This window comes from Leptodactylus fuscus, chromosome 1 (assembly GCF_031893055.1).
Source record: "Leptodactylus fuscus isolate aLepFus1 chromosome 1, aLepFus1.hap2, whole genome shotgun sequence".
Lineage (NCBI taxonomy): Eukaryota > Metazoa > Chordata > Amphibia > Anura > Leptodactylidae > Leptodactylus > Leptodactylus fuscus.
The window spans coordinates 355275317-355295036 of NC_134265.1; the positions used below are offsets into that span (position 1 = coordinate 355275317).

At 44.5% G+C, this 19720-nt stretch overlaps 1 protein-coding gene across 1 annotated transcript in view; it reads right to left on the minus strand.

Annotated features, from left to right (window-relative positions):
* Positions 1–14823: 14823 nt before the first annotated feature.
* LOC142184554 (vomeronasal type-2 receptor 26-like) overlaps positions 14824–19720 on the minus strand; it is a 44507-nt gene continuing 39610 nt past the window's right edge. Inside the window, exons 7-8 of the mRNA XM_075259527.1 lie at positions 17587–17710; positions 14824–15792 (exon numbers count right to left, since the gene is read on the minus strand). Of these exons, the coding sequence (XP_075115628.1) occupies positions 14864–15792; positions 17587–17710 (1053 nt within the window). The 3' untranslated portion in view covers positions 14824–14863. The remainder of the gene's footprint in view (positions 15793–17586; positions 17711–19720) is intronic.

Below are 19720 nucleotides of genomic sequence, written 5' to 3' on the forward strand. Positions count from 1 at the left end.
AATGACATGGCCCTCATTGCCAATGTTTTATTTATATATATATTTATATTTATATATGTGTGTGTATGTGTATATATATATATATATATATATATATATTATACACACACACACACACACACACACACACACATTATATATATATATATATATATATATATATATATATATATATATATATATATAATATATATAGTGTGTGTATGGTCATATCTACATATATATTACACACAAATTTTATACATGTATGTATATATATGTGCACACACACATGACATGACACTCATCTAGGGTGCTTTTCCCAGGAGTGAGGACCAGGTCATATGCACATGGATTTGAGCATATGATATGGCTCTCACTCTCAGTGTTTCATCAAGAAATAAAGGCCCGGTCAAATGCAATCACATACTGAGCAAATGAAAGGGCCCTCAGTGCTAATGCTTCTCTATAAAGTGAGGGCCAGGTCATATGCACACCAGCTGTTTGTATATTGAGAAGCCGGTGGCTACCCATATATTCAAAAAGTGAGACATCATATGAGATTACCATGGACTATAAATGGACGGTGATAATGGAGAAAAGCATCAGCAGACCTTGACTGGGGGAAATATTATAATAATTTTTTCTTTATGAAAGGGAAACAGATGTGTATCAATGCACACGATGAACCATGCCCGTGCCACCCGGACATTCCATCAACATTGGGCTGGAAGATGAACCATTCGTGCAGAATAGACAACGTTAAACCAGTTCTCCGATATGTTGGCAATGACAAAAAGCCAACAATTATGCAATTATACTCATGCACTTTTTTTTTCTGTTTTGCTATAGTTTATAGTTTGACGTTCATTTGCGGTTATTTATGGTTATGTATTGTTTACTTATATTTATTGTTTGGTATTTGTTGATTATTTAGAATTTGCTAAATAAATAGTTTTACAGTTGGGTACTTTGCACTTGATTATCTTAGTGTTATAGGCTGGCATTCCTTGTGGTGGGATGGTGCCAGTGTCCCACCCATTGCAGAGCTGAGGTGTGTCCTACTGTGCAAAGCCCACTTTTAACCCTTAGTATGCCAAAGTTGCAAATTTGCATACAGGATTATGCCGTCTTCCCCACAGCGTTTTATGATTTGAAAATATGGGCATGAAGTGGATCCTGATGCCAGCACTTCTACATGCTGCAGGAACAGCAAGGAGCCTGTGGCCCCCGGCCCGGGCCCTGTGTCCCCCAGCATCCTGGGAGATCCTGCAGATATTCCGGGCCCTTCGGCAGCTCAGGAACAGCCAGGAGCCTTTTGTCTCCATCCGGGCCCCGTGTCCCCTGCACTTCTCTAGTGCTCTAGGAGTTCCTGCGGTGTTCTATCACACTCCCTTTGCGCCCTGGGAGGTCCAACAGGCCATCCAGAGATTCAGAAGCTTCTAGCAGCCTGTGGCCCCTGGCTAGGAGTGGTGTCCTCACACTCCCAAGTGCCCTGGGAGGTCCTGCAGATGTCTCACGCCGAATCGGCAGCTCAGGAGCTGCCAGGAGCCTGTGGCCCCAAGCTGGGCCCTGTGTTTCCTGCACTCCCCTGGCACTCTGGGAGATCCTGCAGACATTCCGGGCCCTTCGGCAGCTCAGGAGCCGATAGGAGCCTGTGGCCCCCAGCCAGGTCCCATGTCTACTGCATTCCCCTAGTGCTCTGGGAGGTGTCGTGGATGATTCTGGTAATTCGGCAGCTCAAGAGCCGCCTGGAACCTGTGGCCCCCAGCTGGGCCCTATGTCCCCCGCACTCATCTAGTGCCCTAGGAGGTCCCGCGGATGTTTTGGGCCCATCGGTGGCTCAGGAGCCACCAGGAGCCTGTGGCCCCAAGCCGGGCCCCGTGTTCCCCGAACTCCCCTGGAAGGTCCTGCAGATATTCCGGGGCCCTTCGGGGGCTCAGGAACAGCAAGGATCCTGTGGCCCCCGTGTCCCCTGCACTCCCCTAGCATCCTGGGAGGTCTTGCAAATATTCTGGGCCCTTTGGCGGCTCAGAAGCCGCCAGGAGCCTGTGGCCCCCGAACGGACCCAGTGTCCCCTGCACTCCTCTAGTGCTCTGGGAGTTCAAGCGGATGTTTTGGGCCCTTCGGCGGCTCAGAAGCCGCCAGGAGCCTGTGGCCCCCGAACGGACCCAGTGTCCCCTGCACTCCTCTAGTGCTCTGGGAGTTCAAGCGGATGTTTCGGGCCCTTCGGCGGCTCAGAAGCCGCCAGGAGCCTGTGGCCCCCGAACGGACCCAGTGTCCCCTGCACTCCTCTAGTGCTCTGGGAGTTCAAGCGGATGTTTTGGGCCCTTCGGCGGCTCAGAAGCCGCCAGGAGCCTGTGGCCCCCGAACGGACCCAGTGTCCCCTGCACTCCTCTAGTGCTCTGGGAGTTCAAGCGGATGTTTTGGGCCCTTCAGCGGGTCAGGAGCCGCCAGGAGCCTGTGGCCCCCGGATGGACCCCGTGTCCCCTGCACTCCTCTAGTGCTCTGGGAGTTCAAGCGGATGTTTTGGGCCCTTCAGCGGGTCAGGAGCCGCCAGGAGCCTGTGGCCCCCGGATGGACCCCGTGTCCCCTGCACTCCTCTAGTGCTCTGGGAGTGTTCCTGGGCCGCTGAAGGGCTTGGAATGTCTGCTGGACCTCCTAGGGCGCTAGGATAGTGCTGGAGACACGGTGCCTGGCTGGGGGCCACAGGCTCCTGGCGGCTCTTGAGCCGCTGAAGGGCTTGGAATGTCTGCGGGACCTCCCAGGGTGCTAGGGGAGTGTGGGAGACACGTGGCCCAGCTTGGGGCCACAGGCTCCTTGGGGCTCCTGAGCCACCAAATTGTCTGGAATGTCCGCGTGATCTCCCAGGGCGTCAATCAGTGATGACTTGGTCATCTGCACATAACATATTGTCCTAATGACATGGCTTATACTGGTGTCCTATGCTTATATGGAAATTTCTAATGTCAGATGACATGGCACGGCATAGTCCTCCATGTTGAATTTGAGAGCCGTTTTGGAGTGAGTAAATAACCTGTCATGGTCATAAACTATTGAGCAAAACAAGGATTTCACGGTCAGTGCTTTTTGTTACGTTTGCGTCTATGACCAGACACAGAATACAGACTGCAGAATGCACCGCTAAGGGAACAAGGGTGGGAGACTTTCCCTGACGCTACTGCGGCTAGCTAGGCCCTGCCTGCGGGTGGTGGTCAGCTGTACCCAAGCTAGCCTTGGCCCCGACAACTCCTGGCTCTCTAACAAGAAGGCCTAGCAGACAGATAGGGCGAGAGCTACAAGAGAGCTAGGAACTGGGGATGCTAAGGTGGTCACCCCTAAAGAAACCAAGGTGCTGCTGCAGACAAACAAACAGGATGGGATGTGCTGGACAACGGACACACAGCACAACACAATACACAACAAGAGAATGAGGAGAGGGACAGTGGAGAGGTGAGGAAAGGGTTACACAGGACTGGGGCAAAACTAACTGGAACCCAAACCTCACAAATAACCAGATAGTGCCAGGTAACCAGAACTGATGGACAGGGCAGAGTAGAAGTGTGGAGGGGAAAACCAGACTCACACACAAGGCAACACTCACACCGCTTACAAGTCAGCTAAAGTTTCCACAAACAATCCTCCTCCCTGAGCCACGAAATCTTGTTGGTTACAACGAAAACCGGCAACTAGTGGAGCCAGCCCTCTTCCTTATACAGGCCCCAGAACCGTCCGATAGGATGATGGTAACGACCAACACCTGAGGTTCAATCCAAAGAACCTCAAGAGTATTCTGAAGGCTGACACTCTATATACAAACAGAAGGCTCAACGGCAAGGAAACCACCAGAAGACCACAGAACACCGGATCAAATCCCCACCTGAAACACACACAAATGTTACACAAATATTCAGGTCATGACACTTTTCCTGGGAGTGAGGGCCTCATAGGCCCATAACATAGAGGGCATAAGGCATGGCATTCACTGTCAGTTACTTCACTGGGAGTAATGAGGGTCAGCCAATATTGTATAGAGCAAATGAAATGCCTTCACAGTCAGTGACATCCCTGGGGGAAGTGAGGGACCGGTCATCTGCTATTACCCTAATGAGCCACTGACATGGCTTTCACTGTGAGAGACTCCAATAAGAGTGAGGGCCCAGTCATCTGCCAATTACATATGTAGCAAAGGACTTGGCACTCACTAATTTGTTCAAAAGCGCGAATCGTGTATTTACGGAAATATTTTTTCGCAATTTTTGCGAGTCAGTACGTCTCAGGGGTGTTTAAGCCGGAGGCACTGTGCGCCATTTTGGATTTGAGGGCCTCCGTACCCCTGCAATTTGAATCGTTCAAAAGCACGAATCGCGTATTTGCGGAAATATTTTTTCGCGATTTTTGCAAGTCAGTACGTCTCGTGGACGTTCAAGCTGGAGGCTCTGTGCGCCGTTTTGGACCTGAGGGCCTCCGTGCCCCTGCAATTCGAATTGTTCAAAAGCGCGAACCGCGTTTTCACGGAAATATGTTTTCACTATTTTTGCAACGTGATACGACTCAGCGGTGTCATAGGAAGGATCTTTTCTGATTTTTCAGATCATTGAAAAGGACCCTGCAATTCATTGCCATATGTGACTTATTTTCCTGGAGCGAGGCTGCCATCCTGTGTTCGTTTTGTGTAAGAACACCATGCATTATGCCACCTGGTGGACACGTGGATCCTGCAGGTAATGGGGGGGGAGCATGTAATGTCAAAGGGGCGGGGCATGGGCGGAGCATGGGCGGGGCAGTGAGGGCCTGGTCATTTGCTCAACTTTTGGAAAAATATTTTGCCGCCGATTTTACCGCTGCGGATCGTTCTCTCGGCTCATCTGAATTCAGCCGTGCGCCCTGAGCGGGGGGGCCAATGGCCGTGTAGGCGTGGCGCCGCCCGGAGAGTGAGAAAACGGTCAAATGCCTTTTTGGCTGAGCCGCTAGTCTGGAGAAGCCGAATCAGTGGTGTGACCGCCGGGCTGGCCCTAGAACGGTCCATTTTTGCCACAGTCAAACTTGAAATTTACTTTCTTGTACCCTGAAGTAAGGACTGCTTATATTATTTTGAGTTATCCGTTTTGCTGAAGAATGCCAATTTGTGTTATTTACTGCTGGACTGTCTGAACTGTTACCAATAAACCTACACGTGTGATCTGAACACCCTTGCCTCCGTCTGATTGTCCCAGCAACTTACCTTCTCTGAAGGTCCCGCACTTACACTACCAAAGGAATGAGAAATATATAAGAGGTTTTTATACGTCTCCCTTCTGCTCAATCCACTCCAATATTTGGCTTAAAAAACCGCGACAAAATCCACAACATGGGGCCTCAGTCAGGAAATTTAGATGTTGGGTCTGCACATTGGCTGGAATCATTACTATCTCTACTGTCAACCTCCTTTTCCTCTGATGTCATATTATCACCATGACCCAGTTGCCGGATACTATTTATGTATATACGAGTAGAGTGTTTATATAAGTATCTGGGTGCGCTCCTCAATTATAAACTAGACTGGGCTGACCACCTGGAGGCGCTGCACAGAAAGGGCCACAGCAGGCTCTACCTGCTCAGGAGGCTGAGGGCCTTCGGAGTCCAGGGGCCACTTCTTAGGGCCTTTTTTAACTCTGTGGTTGCTTCAGCCATCTTTTTCAGTGTGGCCTGCTGGGGGAGCAGTATATCAACCAGGGACAGAAATAGACTTGACAGGCTGATCAGAAGGGCCAGCTCTGACCTGGGGAGATCCCTGGACCCTGTACAGGTGGTGGGTGACAGAAGGACACTGTCTGTGGTGACCTACATGCGGGAGAACAAATCCCACCCCATGTATGAGACCTTGATGGCACTTGGCAGCACTGTAAGTAACCGTCTGCTTCACCCCAAGTGTGAGAAGGAGCTATCGCAAGTCCTTCCTTCCAACCGCGACCAGGCTGTATAATCTACATCAGACCAAGCGAAGACACTCCGCACAGAGAACTAATGACTATGAAGTCTTATTTCTTTCTTCTTCTGTTCCTTAGCTTCTATGGACTCCTAGTATCTTCTCTTCTCAGCTTATGTGTGTCTACGTCTGTAATATATTACTGTGTATTATCCTGTATCTGTATTACTAGGCTGCTGTAACATGCTGAACCACTGTGGGACTATTAAAACTATGTTTTACAGTCACTAAATTAGTAAGCAAGATTTTACAATTTAATATTTCAAAGTTAACGCGTAATCTGCCGAGTGTAACAAACCTATTTTATAAAATATTCATTTTAGATTTCTCAGAAGAATGAAGCCGGTTTTCAAGATCTGCTATATCCGGTATAACAGAATCTCAACTTGGTAAATAGAATTTATTTACAGTTTTATGGTTTTACACACACACAGACACACACAGACACACACACACACACACATACACACACACACACACATACACATACACACACATACACACAGACGTACACACACACACACACAGACACAGACAGACACACACACACACACAGACACACACACATACACACAGACGTACACAGACACAGACACAGACACACAGACACACACACACAGACACAGACACAGACACATACACACACATACACACACAGACGTACACACACACACATACACACACACAGACACAGACACACACACACACATACACACACAGACGTACACACACACATACACATACACAGACACACACACACATACACATACACATACACACACACACACACACACACACACATACACACACATACTATACACCAACAATAATCTGTATTCTTTTTAAAAGTTGTTGCTTTTGAGACGCCTTTTGAAGATGACAATCTAACCCCGGGGCTGTGTAGTGGAACGCCCAGGCAGATGAGCACAGCGCGTGGTTTACCTGATGCGTTGTCTGGTGGGGTCTTTTTCTGGCCATTGTGAGAACATATCTCTGACGCCGGCTTTGCAGCCTCAACATCGGGCGAACCGCGCGCTGTATAAATAACCAAGTGTTGTTAGATTTTGTGGCTGCCTTTATATAAGTAACATGTTCCCTTATTTCTGTGGCTCATTACTAGATACCTAATTTATGATGTTTTTTAAGGAATAAAATCAGTTTCTTCTGCATCATCATCTGCTAAAGGCACAACAGCTTTATTATTATATAACAGAGCCTGAATGCTACATTGTCTATGTATATTGTATACACTGTCTACCGATAAGTATTTGGACACCCATGCAAATGCAAATGAAGATACCTGCGGTTGTGATGTACGTCACGCCTTAAGCCCTCAAATATTGTGTAGGAAACAGCATTGGCATTAGTCGCATGCAAGATGCAGAGTTGTCCGATTTTGAGAAAGGGGAAATTGTGGGGCACCACAGAAATGGTCAATCCTTTACCGGTTAAGGACCGGGCCCAAAAGTATGTTAACCCCTTAGCGACCCTTGATGTAACTGTACGTCATGGGTCGCATGGGGATGTATGGAGCGAGCTCACACGCTGAGCTCGCTCCATACACGGCAGATGCCGGCTGTATAATACAGCCAGGACCTGCCAATAACAGCAGCGGTCGGTGCCCGAGCCGATCGCTGCTGTTAACCCTTTACACACTGCGGTCAAACGTGACCGCAGTGTGTAAACGGCGGCACGGGCGCCGCCATGTTTCGCCGATCGCCGCCCTCCTGAACGTCACATGAGGGCGGTGATCGGTTGATATTGAAGGCTTCCAGGCTTGTCTCTGCCCGAGATCTATTACAGGATGCCAGAGGCCAGAGGCATCGTCTAATAGAAGTGCTGCGATTCTGCTATTCACTGCAGTACTGTAGTATTGCAGTGAATAGTATGAGCGATCAGACTCCCTAGGTTTCAAGGTACCTAAGGGGTCTGATCATAAATGTAACAGAAGAAAAAAAAAAGTTTTTAAAAGTATTAAAAAAATAAAAAAAATATAAAAGTTCAAATCACCCCCCTTTCCCTAGATCAGCTATTAAAGTAATTAAAGAACATTAAACATAAACATATTAGGTATCCCCGCGCTCCAAAATGCCCGAACTATTAGAATATTAAAACATTTATCCCGTACTGCGAACGGCGTAGCGGCAAAAAAAATAAAAACAGCTAAAAAGCGTTTTTTTCAACACTTTGCCTCCTATAAAAAATTGAATAAAAAGTGATCAAACCATCAGATCTTTCCCCAAATAGTATCAATAGAAACGTCATCTTGTCCCGCATAAAAAGACACCACAACCAGCTCCATACATGGAAATATGAAAAAGTTACAGGTGTTAGAACATGATGACACAAAAAATTTTTTCTATTTTGCAAAGTTTATCATTTTTTTAAAAGTATCAAAACATGTCAAATACTATATAAATTTGGTATCACCGCGTTCGTACTGACACGTAGAACACAGGTAACATGTCATTTGTACCAAACAGTGAACGCTGTAAAAATTAAACCCATAAGAAAATGGCGCAAATGCATTTTTTCTCCAATTGCACCTCATTCTGAATTTTTTTCCAGCTTCCCAGTACATTGCACAGCATATTGAATGATGCCATTACAAAGTACAATTTGTCCCGCAAACAATAAGCCATCATGTGACTCTGTGAACTGAAAAATGAAAAAGTTATGGCTCTTGAAATGTGAGGAGGGAAAAACGAAAGTGCGAAACCAAAAAAATGGCCGGGTCCTTAAGGGGTTAAAGACCAGGCCTTTTTTTTTTCAAAACTGACATGTGTCACTTTAAATGGCAATAACTTTGAGACGCTTTAACATAGACAAGTGATTCTGAGATTGTTTTTTCGTAACACATTGTACTTCATGTCAGTAGTAAATTTTGGTCGGTATGTTATGTCTTTGATTATTAAAAAATATGAAATTTGACGAAAATTTGGAAAAAAATGCAGTTTTCAAACTTTGAAATTGCAAGTCTTTCAAATAGAAAGTCATACCACCCAAATGTTTTCATAAATATAATTAACCATGTCTTTCATTTATGTAGAAGTCAAATTTTAATCTCTCTTTAATTTTTTTCAGATATTATAAGGCTTACAAATCAAGCAGTAATTTTCAAAATTTTCAAGAATATTTCCAAAACACATTTTTCAAGGGACCAGTTCAGTTCAGAAGGGAACTTGAAAGGCCTCTGTAATAAAACCCCCCATAAGTCACCCCATTCTAAAAACTGCACTCTTGAAAGAATCCAAAACAGCAGTTAGAAAGTTTCTTAACCCTTTCAGCATTTCACAGTAATTAAAACAAAATGGAGGTCAAATTTACATTTTTCAATTTCTATCACTAATATATTCATTTAGCCCTAGACTTTACACATTTACTAAGGGTTAAAAGAGGAAATGCACCCCAAATTTTGTTGCACAATTTCTCCGAACACGACAATACCCCATAAGTGCTGTTACCCTAATGTACGGGCAGGCGGTCGCTCTCAGAACGGGTGGAGCGCTAATTGGATTTTGTAGGCCAGATTTTGATAAAATAGTTTGCAGGCGCCATGTCCCTTTTGCAGAGCCCCCAAGGTGCCAAAACAGTGGAAAGCCCCCAAATGTGACCCCATTTTGGAAACTAGACCCTTCAAGGAATTTATCAAGGGGTATAGTGAGCACTTTGACCCTACAGGAGTTTTACAGAATTGGCCCAGCAAATTGGAAAATGACATTTTTTGCTATAAAATGTTGCTTTAATCCCAAATTTTGCATTTCCACAAGGGGTTAAAGGAGAAATTGCACCCCACATTTTGTTACACAATTTCTCCCGAACGTGACAATACCCCATATGTGCTGGTACCCTAATGTACGAATGGATGGAGCGCTAATTGGATTTTGTAGGCCAGATTTTGCTAGAATAGTTTGCAGGCATTCAGTAAGTGCTTTAGCATCTTCTTAGAGTATCCGGATTTTTTGTGAAATGTTGAAAAAGATGCAAAAAATGTAATTAGTATTTTTGTTCCCCCAACGTATTTATCTAGGGGTATAATTTAGGAAATTTAGAGTTTATAACAATAGGAATTTTCAGGTTTATGCAAAAGATGGGGCTTGGTGGCAATCACAGAATTAGAAGTAGAATCTACAAGAAGAGCTCTAATAATGAAGAACAGTGCGGTATCTCTCATAACAAGGAACAATACACAGGCCTGGTTGTGAGGGGCATGAGGGACAATGGTAACGGGTATCTCTGCGTCGCCCATTTTTGGTGCAGACACGGCATTTTTTTGTGCGTTAGCTCGTGTTGTTGTTGAGGGAAGTAGACTAATAAAATGCCTTTCAGTGAGTCGTTTGACATCTTCAGACTGGGGGTTCTCTATGGGGTCCTGAGGGTCAAAAAGGAGGCTGTGAATTATTTCCTCCTGGAAATCCCGGTATTTGTCGGTGCCTCCCTTCTTTTTATAAAGTAAAAAGGCATTGTGAATTCCAATTTGAAAGCGGTAAATGGCCACTTTTTTATACCAGGTTTTGGTTTTCCTTTTTATCAAATAGGGCTGTAAGATTTGATCACTTAAATCCACCCTCCCCCATGTGTTTGTTGTACTCGGACACACTTATTGGCTTATGTTTGTCTGCTGTGGCCCCTCTTTCCCTCACGGCCGTTGTTCCTGTGGGGTGCATTGTGCTCAGCACATAGACATCTCTCCGATCTCTTTATTTCACTGCCATCAACTCTTCACAAGAATAAGAACAGGACTCCCCCTTTTGTATGCCCTTCCCCACTAGCTGCTGCGGAAAACCAGCTCGGCTTTTGCGCATGGTTCCACATGCTCCTGTGCTTGCACAATGCAAGTGTCTAAATAGGGCCACACCTGAATAGAAGTTGTCACAATACAAGTGGTACCCTTTGTGTAGCAGGGGCTGCATTATCTCCACCACTATTGTACTGCTGATGGGAATATTAGGGAGGCATCCTGGGGAATCAATTTTTTTATCTCGTCCCTCATAGATTCTGAAGGCGGTGGTGTATCCGGAACTGCTTTCGCAAAGCTTATATAGCTTTATGCCATATCTTGCCCGTTTGGAAGGGAGATATTGGCGAAAGCTCAGTCTACCGTGAAAACTAAGGAGGGATTTGTCCTCACTGACATTTTGCTCTGGGGTGTAATGTTGTAAAAAGGAGTGGTTCAAATCATTTATGAGGGGTCTCAGTTTGAATAAACGATCACGGTTTGGATCATCACTTGGGGGGGCCTGTGAATTATCACTGAAGTGAAGGAACCTCATTATTCGCTCATAGCGAAGCCTGGACATGACTGCCAAATATATTGGGGTTGACTGTGCGGGACTTTTTGACCAATATGACCTGATTGAGGGCTTTTTTACAATACCTATATTTAGCGTGAGGCCCCAAAATTTTTTCATTTCCACCAGATCTGTGGGTGTCCAATCTTTGGCATGGGCAGATGAAGGTTTTTGGGTTATATACTGGGTGGCGTATAAATTCGTTTGAAGGACAATTTCATTGAGGAGGTCGTCGCTTATAAATAAACTAAAATAATTAATGTGGGTAAATTGGGAATCGTCCACTGTTATGCCAGGAGATGCAGTAAATGGGGGCACTCTAGGGGCAAAAGATGGAGCAGGTGCCCACTGGAGGGAACGCACATCAACTAGTGGGAAAGTGTCACCGTCTGCTGCCGCACTGCTAGTTCCTGCACCTTCACCATCTGAAGTGTCAATTTCATCAGGGAGAACGTCCCCTGAAGACAAATCTGAAATGACACTTATATTGTCATTTTCATTGCCTGCAAATGTTTCAGTGTCAGACGCATCTGATGCATCTGACCAAAGAATGGCGTATGCCTCCTCACTAGTATAAAACCTCCTCGCCATAATGTCACTGATTGCGAGCCCTCTTTGGTAGAGTGGCTGTAAAGCGCCGCAGAATATGTTAGCGCTATACAAGTGACAGATATATGGCGGGTATATATATATATATATATATATATATATATATATATATATATATAGTGCTAGAGAGCTGATTATTGTGAGCCCTCTTTGGTACAGTGGCTGTAAAGCGCCGCAGAATATGTTAGCGCTATACAAGTGACAAATATATATATATATATATATATATATATATATACCTATATGGCGGGTATATATATATATATATATATCTCCCTATCTACCTCTGATATACAGATATACAGTGGGGCAAAAAAGTATTTAGTCAGTCACCAATAGTGCAAGTTCCACCACTTAAAAAGATGAGAGGCGTCTGTAATTTACATCATAGGTAGACCTCAACTATGAGAGACAAAATGAGAAAACACATCCAGAAAATCACATTGTCTGATTTTGTAAGAATTTATTTGCAAATTATGGTGGAAAATAAGTATTTGGTCACCTACAAGCAATCAAGATTTCTGGCTCTCACAGACCTGTAACTTCTCCTTTAAGAGTCTCCTCTTTCCTCCACTCATTACCTGTAGTAATGGCACCTGTTAAACTTGTTATCACTATAAAAAGACACCTGTGCACACCCTCAAACAGTCAGACTCCAAACTCCACTAAAGACCAAAGAGCTGTCAAAGGACACCAGAAACAAAATTGTAGCCCTGCACCAGGCTGGGAAGACTGAATCTGCAATAGGCAACCAGCTTGGATTGAATAAATCAACTGTGGGAGCAATAATTAGAAAATGGAAGACATACAAGACCACTGATAATATCCCTCGCTCTGGGGCTCCACGCAAAATCTCACCCCGTGGGGTCAAAATGATCACAAGAACGGTGAGCAAAAATCCCAGAACCACGCGGGGGGACCTAGTGAATGAACTGCAGAGAGCTGGGACCAATGTAACAAAGCCTACCATCAGTAACACACTACGCCGCCAGGGACTCAGATCCTGCAGTGCCAGACGTGTCCCACTGTTTAAGCCAGTACATGTCCGGGCCCGTCTGAAGTTTTCTAGAGAGCATTTGGATGATCTAGAAGAGTATTGGGAGAATGTCCTATGGTCTGATGAAACCAAACTGGAACTGTTTGGTAGAAACACAACTTTTCGTGTTTGGAGGAAAAAGAATACTGAGTTGCATTCATCAAACACCATACCTACTGTAAAGCATGGGGGTGGAAACATCATGCTTTGGGGCTGTTTCTCTGCAAAGGGGCCAGGACGACTGATCCGGGTACATGAAAGAATGAATGGGGCCATGTATTGTGAGATTTTGAGTGCAAACCTCCTTCCATCAGCAAGGGCATTGAAGATGATACGTGGCTGGGTCTTTCAACATGACAATGATCCAAAACACACTGCCAGGGCAATGAAGGAGTGGCTTTGTAAGAAGCATTTCAAGGTCCTGGAGTGGCCTAGCCAGTCTCCAGATCTCAACCCTATAGAAAACCTTTGGAGGGAGTTGAAAGTCCGTGTTGCCAAGCGACAGCCCCAAAACATCACTACTCTAGAGGAGATCTGCATGGAGGAATGGGCCGACATACCAACAACAGTGTGTGCCAACCTTGTGAAGACTTACAGAAAACGTTTGACCTCTGTCATTGCCAACAAAGGAGAGAGAACAAAGGATTGAGATGAAATTTTGTTACTGACCAAATACTTATTTTCCACCATAATTTGCAAATAAATTCTTACAAAATCAGACAATGTGATTTTCTGGATTTGTTTTCTCATTTTGTCTCTCATAGTTGAGGTCTACCTATGATGTAAATTACAGACGCCTCTCATCTTTTTAAGTGGTGGAACTTGCACTATTGGTGACTGACTAAATACTTTTTTGCCCCACTGTATATATATATATATATATATATATATATATATATATATATATACAGTATATATATATGATCTATGTATAGATTTGGGGATAGGGGATTAGGAATTAGGGGATTGATGGGTTTTGGGGCAGGATCGGGCAGTGGAAACTGTGTATATAAGTGTTTTTTTTTTATCAAGGCAATGTCTCAAGTCTCTCTCCTTCTTCTCTTCTCCTCACAAAGTAACAATGTGTAAGGAGAAGAGGAGAGGGAGGAGACTTAAGACGCTGTCTTGTACTGTAAATAAAAGGGATCGCTGTGACTTGCTGTCACAGCGATCACGTGACCGGGGACCAATCAGATCGGTCCCCGGCATCTTCACCAAGTCCCAGGCTAGAAGTGGGGGCGGGACTGTTACCAGGGGGGGCGCGATCTGCTCCGAAATGGCACCTAAAGACCGGACGTATTTCGACAATAGTCCGGTCTTTAGGTACCAGCACATGAGGCCGTAAATTTACGTACAGCGGTTAAAGGACATAGCAAGCAAACTGAATTACCCAAAATCGACAGTGGCCTATGTGATTACGAAGTGGACGGTGAACGGTGATTGTCAGAATGTGCACCGAGTCGGCAGACCCCCGAAACTGCAGTCGTCCAAAATCGCTGAAAAAACTTACCTGTCTTCTCCAAGCCGAATGGAATAAAATACCACTAGCCGTCATACAAGGACTCGGGGAAAGCCCCGGAGGGATGAGGCTGTAATTGCCGCTCGTGGAGGCTCTACCATCTATTGAGTAGGAATAAATGATGTTTTCTATTCTACCACAGGTGTCCAAATACTTATTGGTAGACAAGGTATTCATCCAGTCCTGACATATTGTCGGCTGTGTAATGTGTGAATTCACATATAGTGCAATCATCTGCAGGACGGTCAGCACTAAGGATTGTGACCCCACAGTACAACAACACTAAAGTCACTGTTACCCTCCCCCCACACACATATATATCACTGCAGCAGCATCTTCAGGGGTATAAGGGGCAATAGCTTTATAATAGAATATAATACAGAGATATTCTGTCTAGCTCAGTGTATAATAGTGGTGTGGGGGAGGGGGCATTATGTTACCACATGGCACATTACACATCATCATTTATTACTATTATTACATATTTCCTTTCTTCTCCCCAGCAGATCAGTTTTTCTGTTCTTTTCTGATCTGAATAAAATGATAAAACATTTTGGGAAAAACACACAAGCTAAAAGTCCAGCACTGGAAGCCATTACTGCAAATATCTCCACGGCCACCATGTATTTCCCTCTGGTGCTCAGATAAGCCGGGATCATGGTGATCCAGACACTACAGAACAGCAGCATGCTGAAGGTGATGTACTTGGCCTCATTAAAACTGTCCGGTAATGTCCTCACCATGAAAGCCAGAAGAAAGCTGACAGCGGCCAGGAGCCCCATATAACCCAACATGGAGTAGAACCAGAGATCTGAGCCCTCATTACACTGAATGATGATCTTCTCAGGATAAGACTGAGTGTCCAGGTCCTGGAATGGGGGAGAAATAGACAACCACAGAACACAGATGACAACCTGGAAGGAAGAACACAACAACACTATGGTATAGGGCAGCTTCACACTCAGCCATTTTCTCCAGGGGCTTCCAGGCTTGGTGGACTTAAAAGCAACACAAACCATAACAGTCTTGGCCAGAAGTGAAGAGACTGCCACTGAGAAGAAGACTCCAAAACTGGTTTCACGTAATCTACAAGTGACATCACTGGGACGACCAAGAAACAAGAAGACAGAGAGGAAGCTGAGGATGATGGAGACCAGGAGGAGATAACTCAGGTTCCGGTTATTAGCTTTAACAATAGGAGTGTCCCGGTAGGAAATAAATATTCCAAATATGGAGCCGGTCACAAGACATCCGAAGAACGAGACACAGGAAGATACAGAAGCAATGGTGTCATTATGGTAAGAGATGAATTCCATTACTTTGGGCAGACATCGGTCTCTCTTCTCATTAGACCATTCAGCACTTTGGCATTTACTGCAGCTGTCGGCATCTGTAGGAAGATTTCATTACATATTAGATATCATAAAGGACATATCTGCATGGACGGACTGGGAACTCAAGGTGACCCTGGAAAAAATCTAAATGTTATAGGTTGGATAAATCTGCAGAAGTCGGGGGCAGCATATGTGGGTAACACACGACAACTGATTTAAGACTATCAGAGCCCATAACCATCTGGCTGTGTTCCTGCACTCAGATACTGGAGCTGTGTACTGGGAACATAAAACTTTGCTGGAGTTAAGTTAATTCTATGTTACATCTTCGTGTCTGGTCATTGTCCAGCTCTGAAAAAGTGGACAAAAGAGGGTGTGATCTTTTTTTTTTTTCCTTTGGTAGATTGGGAGCCTACATAGGGCTCACAAGGTATATTTTTTCTTTCCCTATCAGTATGTCTTTGAAGTATTGGATGGAAATCCACACAAACACGGAGAGAACATACAAACTCCTTGCATATGTTTTTTTTGGCCCTTGGCAGGATTCAAACCCAGGTCTCCAGCACTGCAAGACTGCAGTGCTAACCACTGAGCCACTGTGTGGCCCCAGGGTGTGATCTTGTGAGTGTGACTTCACTCCTGTACTGTACAACCTTTAGGGCAATTCACACGGAGTTAACGCGCTCGCATTCTGGCATGTATATAAGTGTCAGAATGTGAGCCCTCAAAACAGATCCTATTCATTTCAATGGGTCATTACGGGCGTATAACGTGCGTAATTTTGCGTGGGTAATTTTGCAGCTGCGTTATACGCCCGTAAAGACCCATTGAATGGGATCTGTTTTGAGCGCTCACATTCTGACACGTGTATACATGCCAGAATGTGAGCGCGTTAACTCCGTGTGAACTGGCCCTTATACTACAATATAAATATAACTTGAAGTTGGTTTGTGAGCTTGTGAATTTTGGCTAAATTTTGGCTAATAAGAAAGTAAATATAACTCATAGTGAAGGAAACGTCCCAATATGGCAACAATGAGAGAAAAATGAAACAATTATAATTCCTAGAATGTTACAATGATAAGACTTAGCAGGCGAAGAACACTTAGCCATTATGGTCTTATAACAGGATTGTTAAATGGATAAAATGGTCATACAGATGTGTCCTTCATTAACTTTACTATTGGTGGAACCTGCAATCCCCATAGAAAACAAAGAGCTCATCTCGTAATATATCAAAATACATCGATTTTACTCAATGCAAAAAAATACCTATGCTTATAAACATGAGGACCACACTGTTTCTTGTCACTATCCCCATAATAGATATACATGACCATATGAGGGCGGCTCTGAGATTAGTTATTATACATACACTATGTCATTGCTTATTGGATTTGTCTCATCACTAGCCATCTCTTGGTTTGTTCTGAGTGTTATATATTGCCATGTATATCCATTCTAGGGATGTTGCCAAAAAACTGCTGTGGTCCTCATGTTTATAAGCATGTGTATTGTTGTATTCAATAACTTAATGTATTTTTATATATTTTGGGTTGAGATATTTTTATTCTATTAGAATCCTGTCATTTTCTGTAATGAATGGATTTGTTCTTGTAGCTTTATGATGTCCACATATGAGTATCATGAGATGACCAGATATGTGTATCATGAGATGACTGGCTTTTCAAAACAACATGATTTTTCTATATTATGTCAGAAGATGCCTATCCTCTATTGTAATAGCATTTGAAGCTTGTTACAGGTTATTTCAGTAAGACAGTACTACTACTCCTACTAGAACATCATCACACTTATCAGACAGTACTACTACTCCTACTATCATATACCGGTTACATTGGAGATCTCTCCCTCGGAGCAAGGCACACAGTCATAGCAGCAGGAGTGAACTGTTTCTCTTGTCTTCTTCCTGCTTCCAGGTAAACATGGCTCTGAGCAGCGGGATACTGGGATCTGAGAGAGAAGACAAGAACCTTTACTACAGTGAAACACACAGAATGTCTATGTTTCATAGAAGTAATGAGGTGACCTCAGAGGGTGAACTACAGAGGGTATAGTGTCGAGGTGTCCCCAGGTCATTGCTCTTCCTTCATCTCTTGTTACATCAGTGTGACATTTTTCTGATAGGTGAAGTGTTTGCTCCAATATACCGTTTGATTTGAACTCTATCCTCACAAGATGGCAGTGCATAAGGGAAATGCTAAAAGAGAAATTTCCCAGTAGCTGCTGGTGAACCCTGGGAGTAGGGGCACAACAATACAGTGAGCCCTAACCTGTCCCTGCCTACTTTCCAGAACTGCCCTAGGCGACAGGTGACAACTGGGTGGCAGTCCCTTCTTAAGATATAAGTGATAACACAGAATGCAGACAAGACAAACAACAACAAAAGGGAGGTCAGCTAGCCAAGGTCGATAACAGTCGAGCAGCGCAGTACAGAATCCAAATCCGAGAGAATAGTCAAAAGTAAAGCCAGAGGTCAGAAATATGAATAGAGATAAGAAACAGCAAGAGTAACAGCCAGTACACATGAGGCAATAGCAAGGCAATACCAATGTGAATGTGAGCAAACAAATAAGAAGGAAGAATCCCCCCAGACCTGATAGGAAGATAAGCTATCAATGCCACATGTAATGCTAAGATTAACTATTAGAGGAGCAGAGGGAAATCAATGTGAAGGAGATGGGTGTGGTGGAAAATCAACTACCGAAGTGAGAGAATAGGACAGTGTTCAGACAACACAAGAAGAACCTTAAACAAAGAATCATAGCCAGACACATCTCCTGCGCCGCAGCATGCGGTCGGAGGATGGCTCTGAAGCCCATATCGTCAAGGATGTCTCATCACAGTTGGACTTTTTACATGATAGCCAGGACTATGATATCATTAGTGACCTAATACTCCTATAGTCCCTCATGTCTAGCCAAATGAGAAAAATAAGCAAAAACCCCAACAGTACACTATCACATTAGTTTAAGAACAAACAGCAAAAGTCACAGGAAGAACAATCCAAACGAGAGAGTCAAACAAGAACAAGGGGATAACAAGATTAGACAAGGAAACATAGAGGAAAAAAACATGGAAAAAATATCAACAAATAGCAATAGGGTCTGAGTCTGTTAATCAATAATGTCGGCCAGCCAGAAAAGACCCACCCTCAGCCACGTGACAGCCACAGGCCCAACGAGTCCAGCTGGGGAATTAGGGTGTAAAAGAAATGTGGTCATAGAGGACAGAGAAGAGGAAATAGGAAATGGGGCCAAGCAAGTGTGCCAGACATCCCTGATGAGCACGAAGGGACCCAAGAGGCTAGACCCAGGAGGAGAATATGGGTCCGACCAGATCATAGAGCTAGGGTGATGCGAGGCCAATCGTAACCTCTCAATCTCCATCCATATGTAATATGCATAGAGGGTAGGCCAAGCCAGAATCCTCTGCAACTGAGCAGCCGATAATATAAAACCAAGTTAGGAAAAGAAAGTCCCCCTCACGCCCTAGGAGTCATCATTAGCTGCCTAGAAAGCCTGTGTCTTCCCCTGGCCCACACAAACTGAAGAAGTGAGCCCTGCAGCGGCCGAAGGGGGATCAGCACTGGGAGGGTCTCAAACAAATAGAGCAACTTAGGCAAAACAGTAATCTTGACTACGGCAATGCAGCCAAAGAGAGACAAAGGCAAACCTCACCACTTATCAAGAAGAGCCTAGATGTGCCTATAGAGCGGGGGGAAATTAGCTTGATAAAGCTGAGTGAAAGAGCCCGTCAACTGTGTACCTAAATATTTCAGGGAGGAGGACCAACAAGTGTACCCAAATGAATCCTGAAGGCCAGCCAGATCAGAAGGGGAGATACGGATAGGCAAGGAAGTAATAGTTTTGGAAGTGTTAATCTTATATCCAGACAGCTGACCAAAACAGGAAAGTGAGGGTTAGTGAGGGTAAGGAGAATATTGTCTGAAATCAGTGAAAA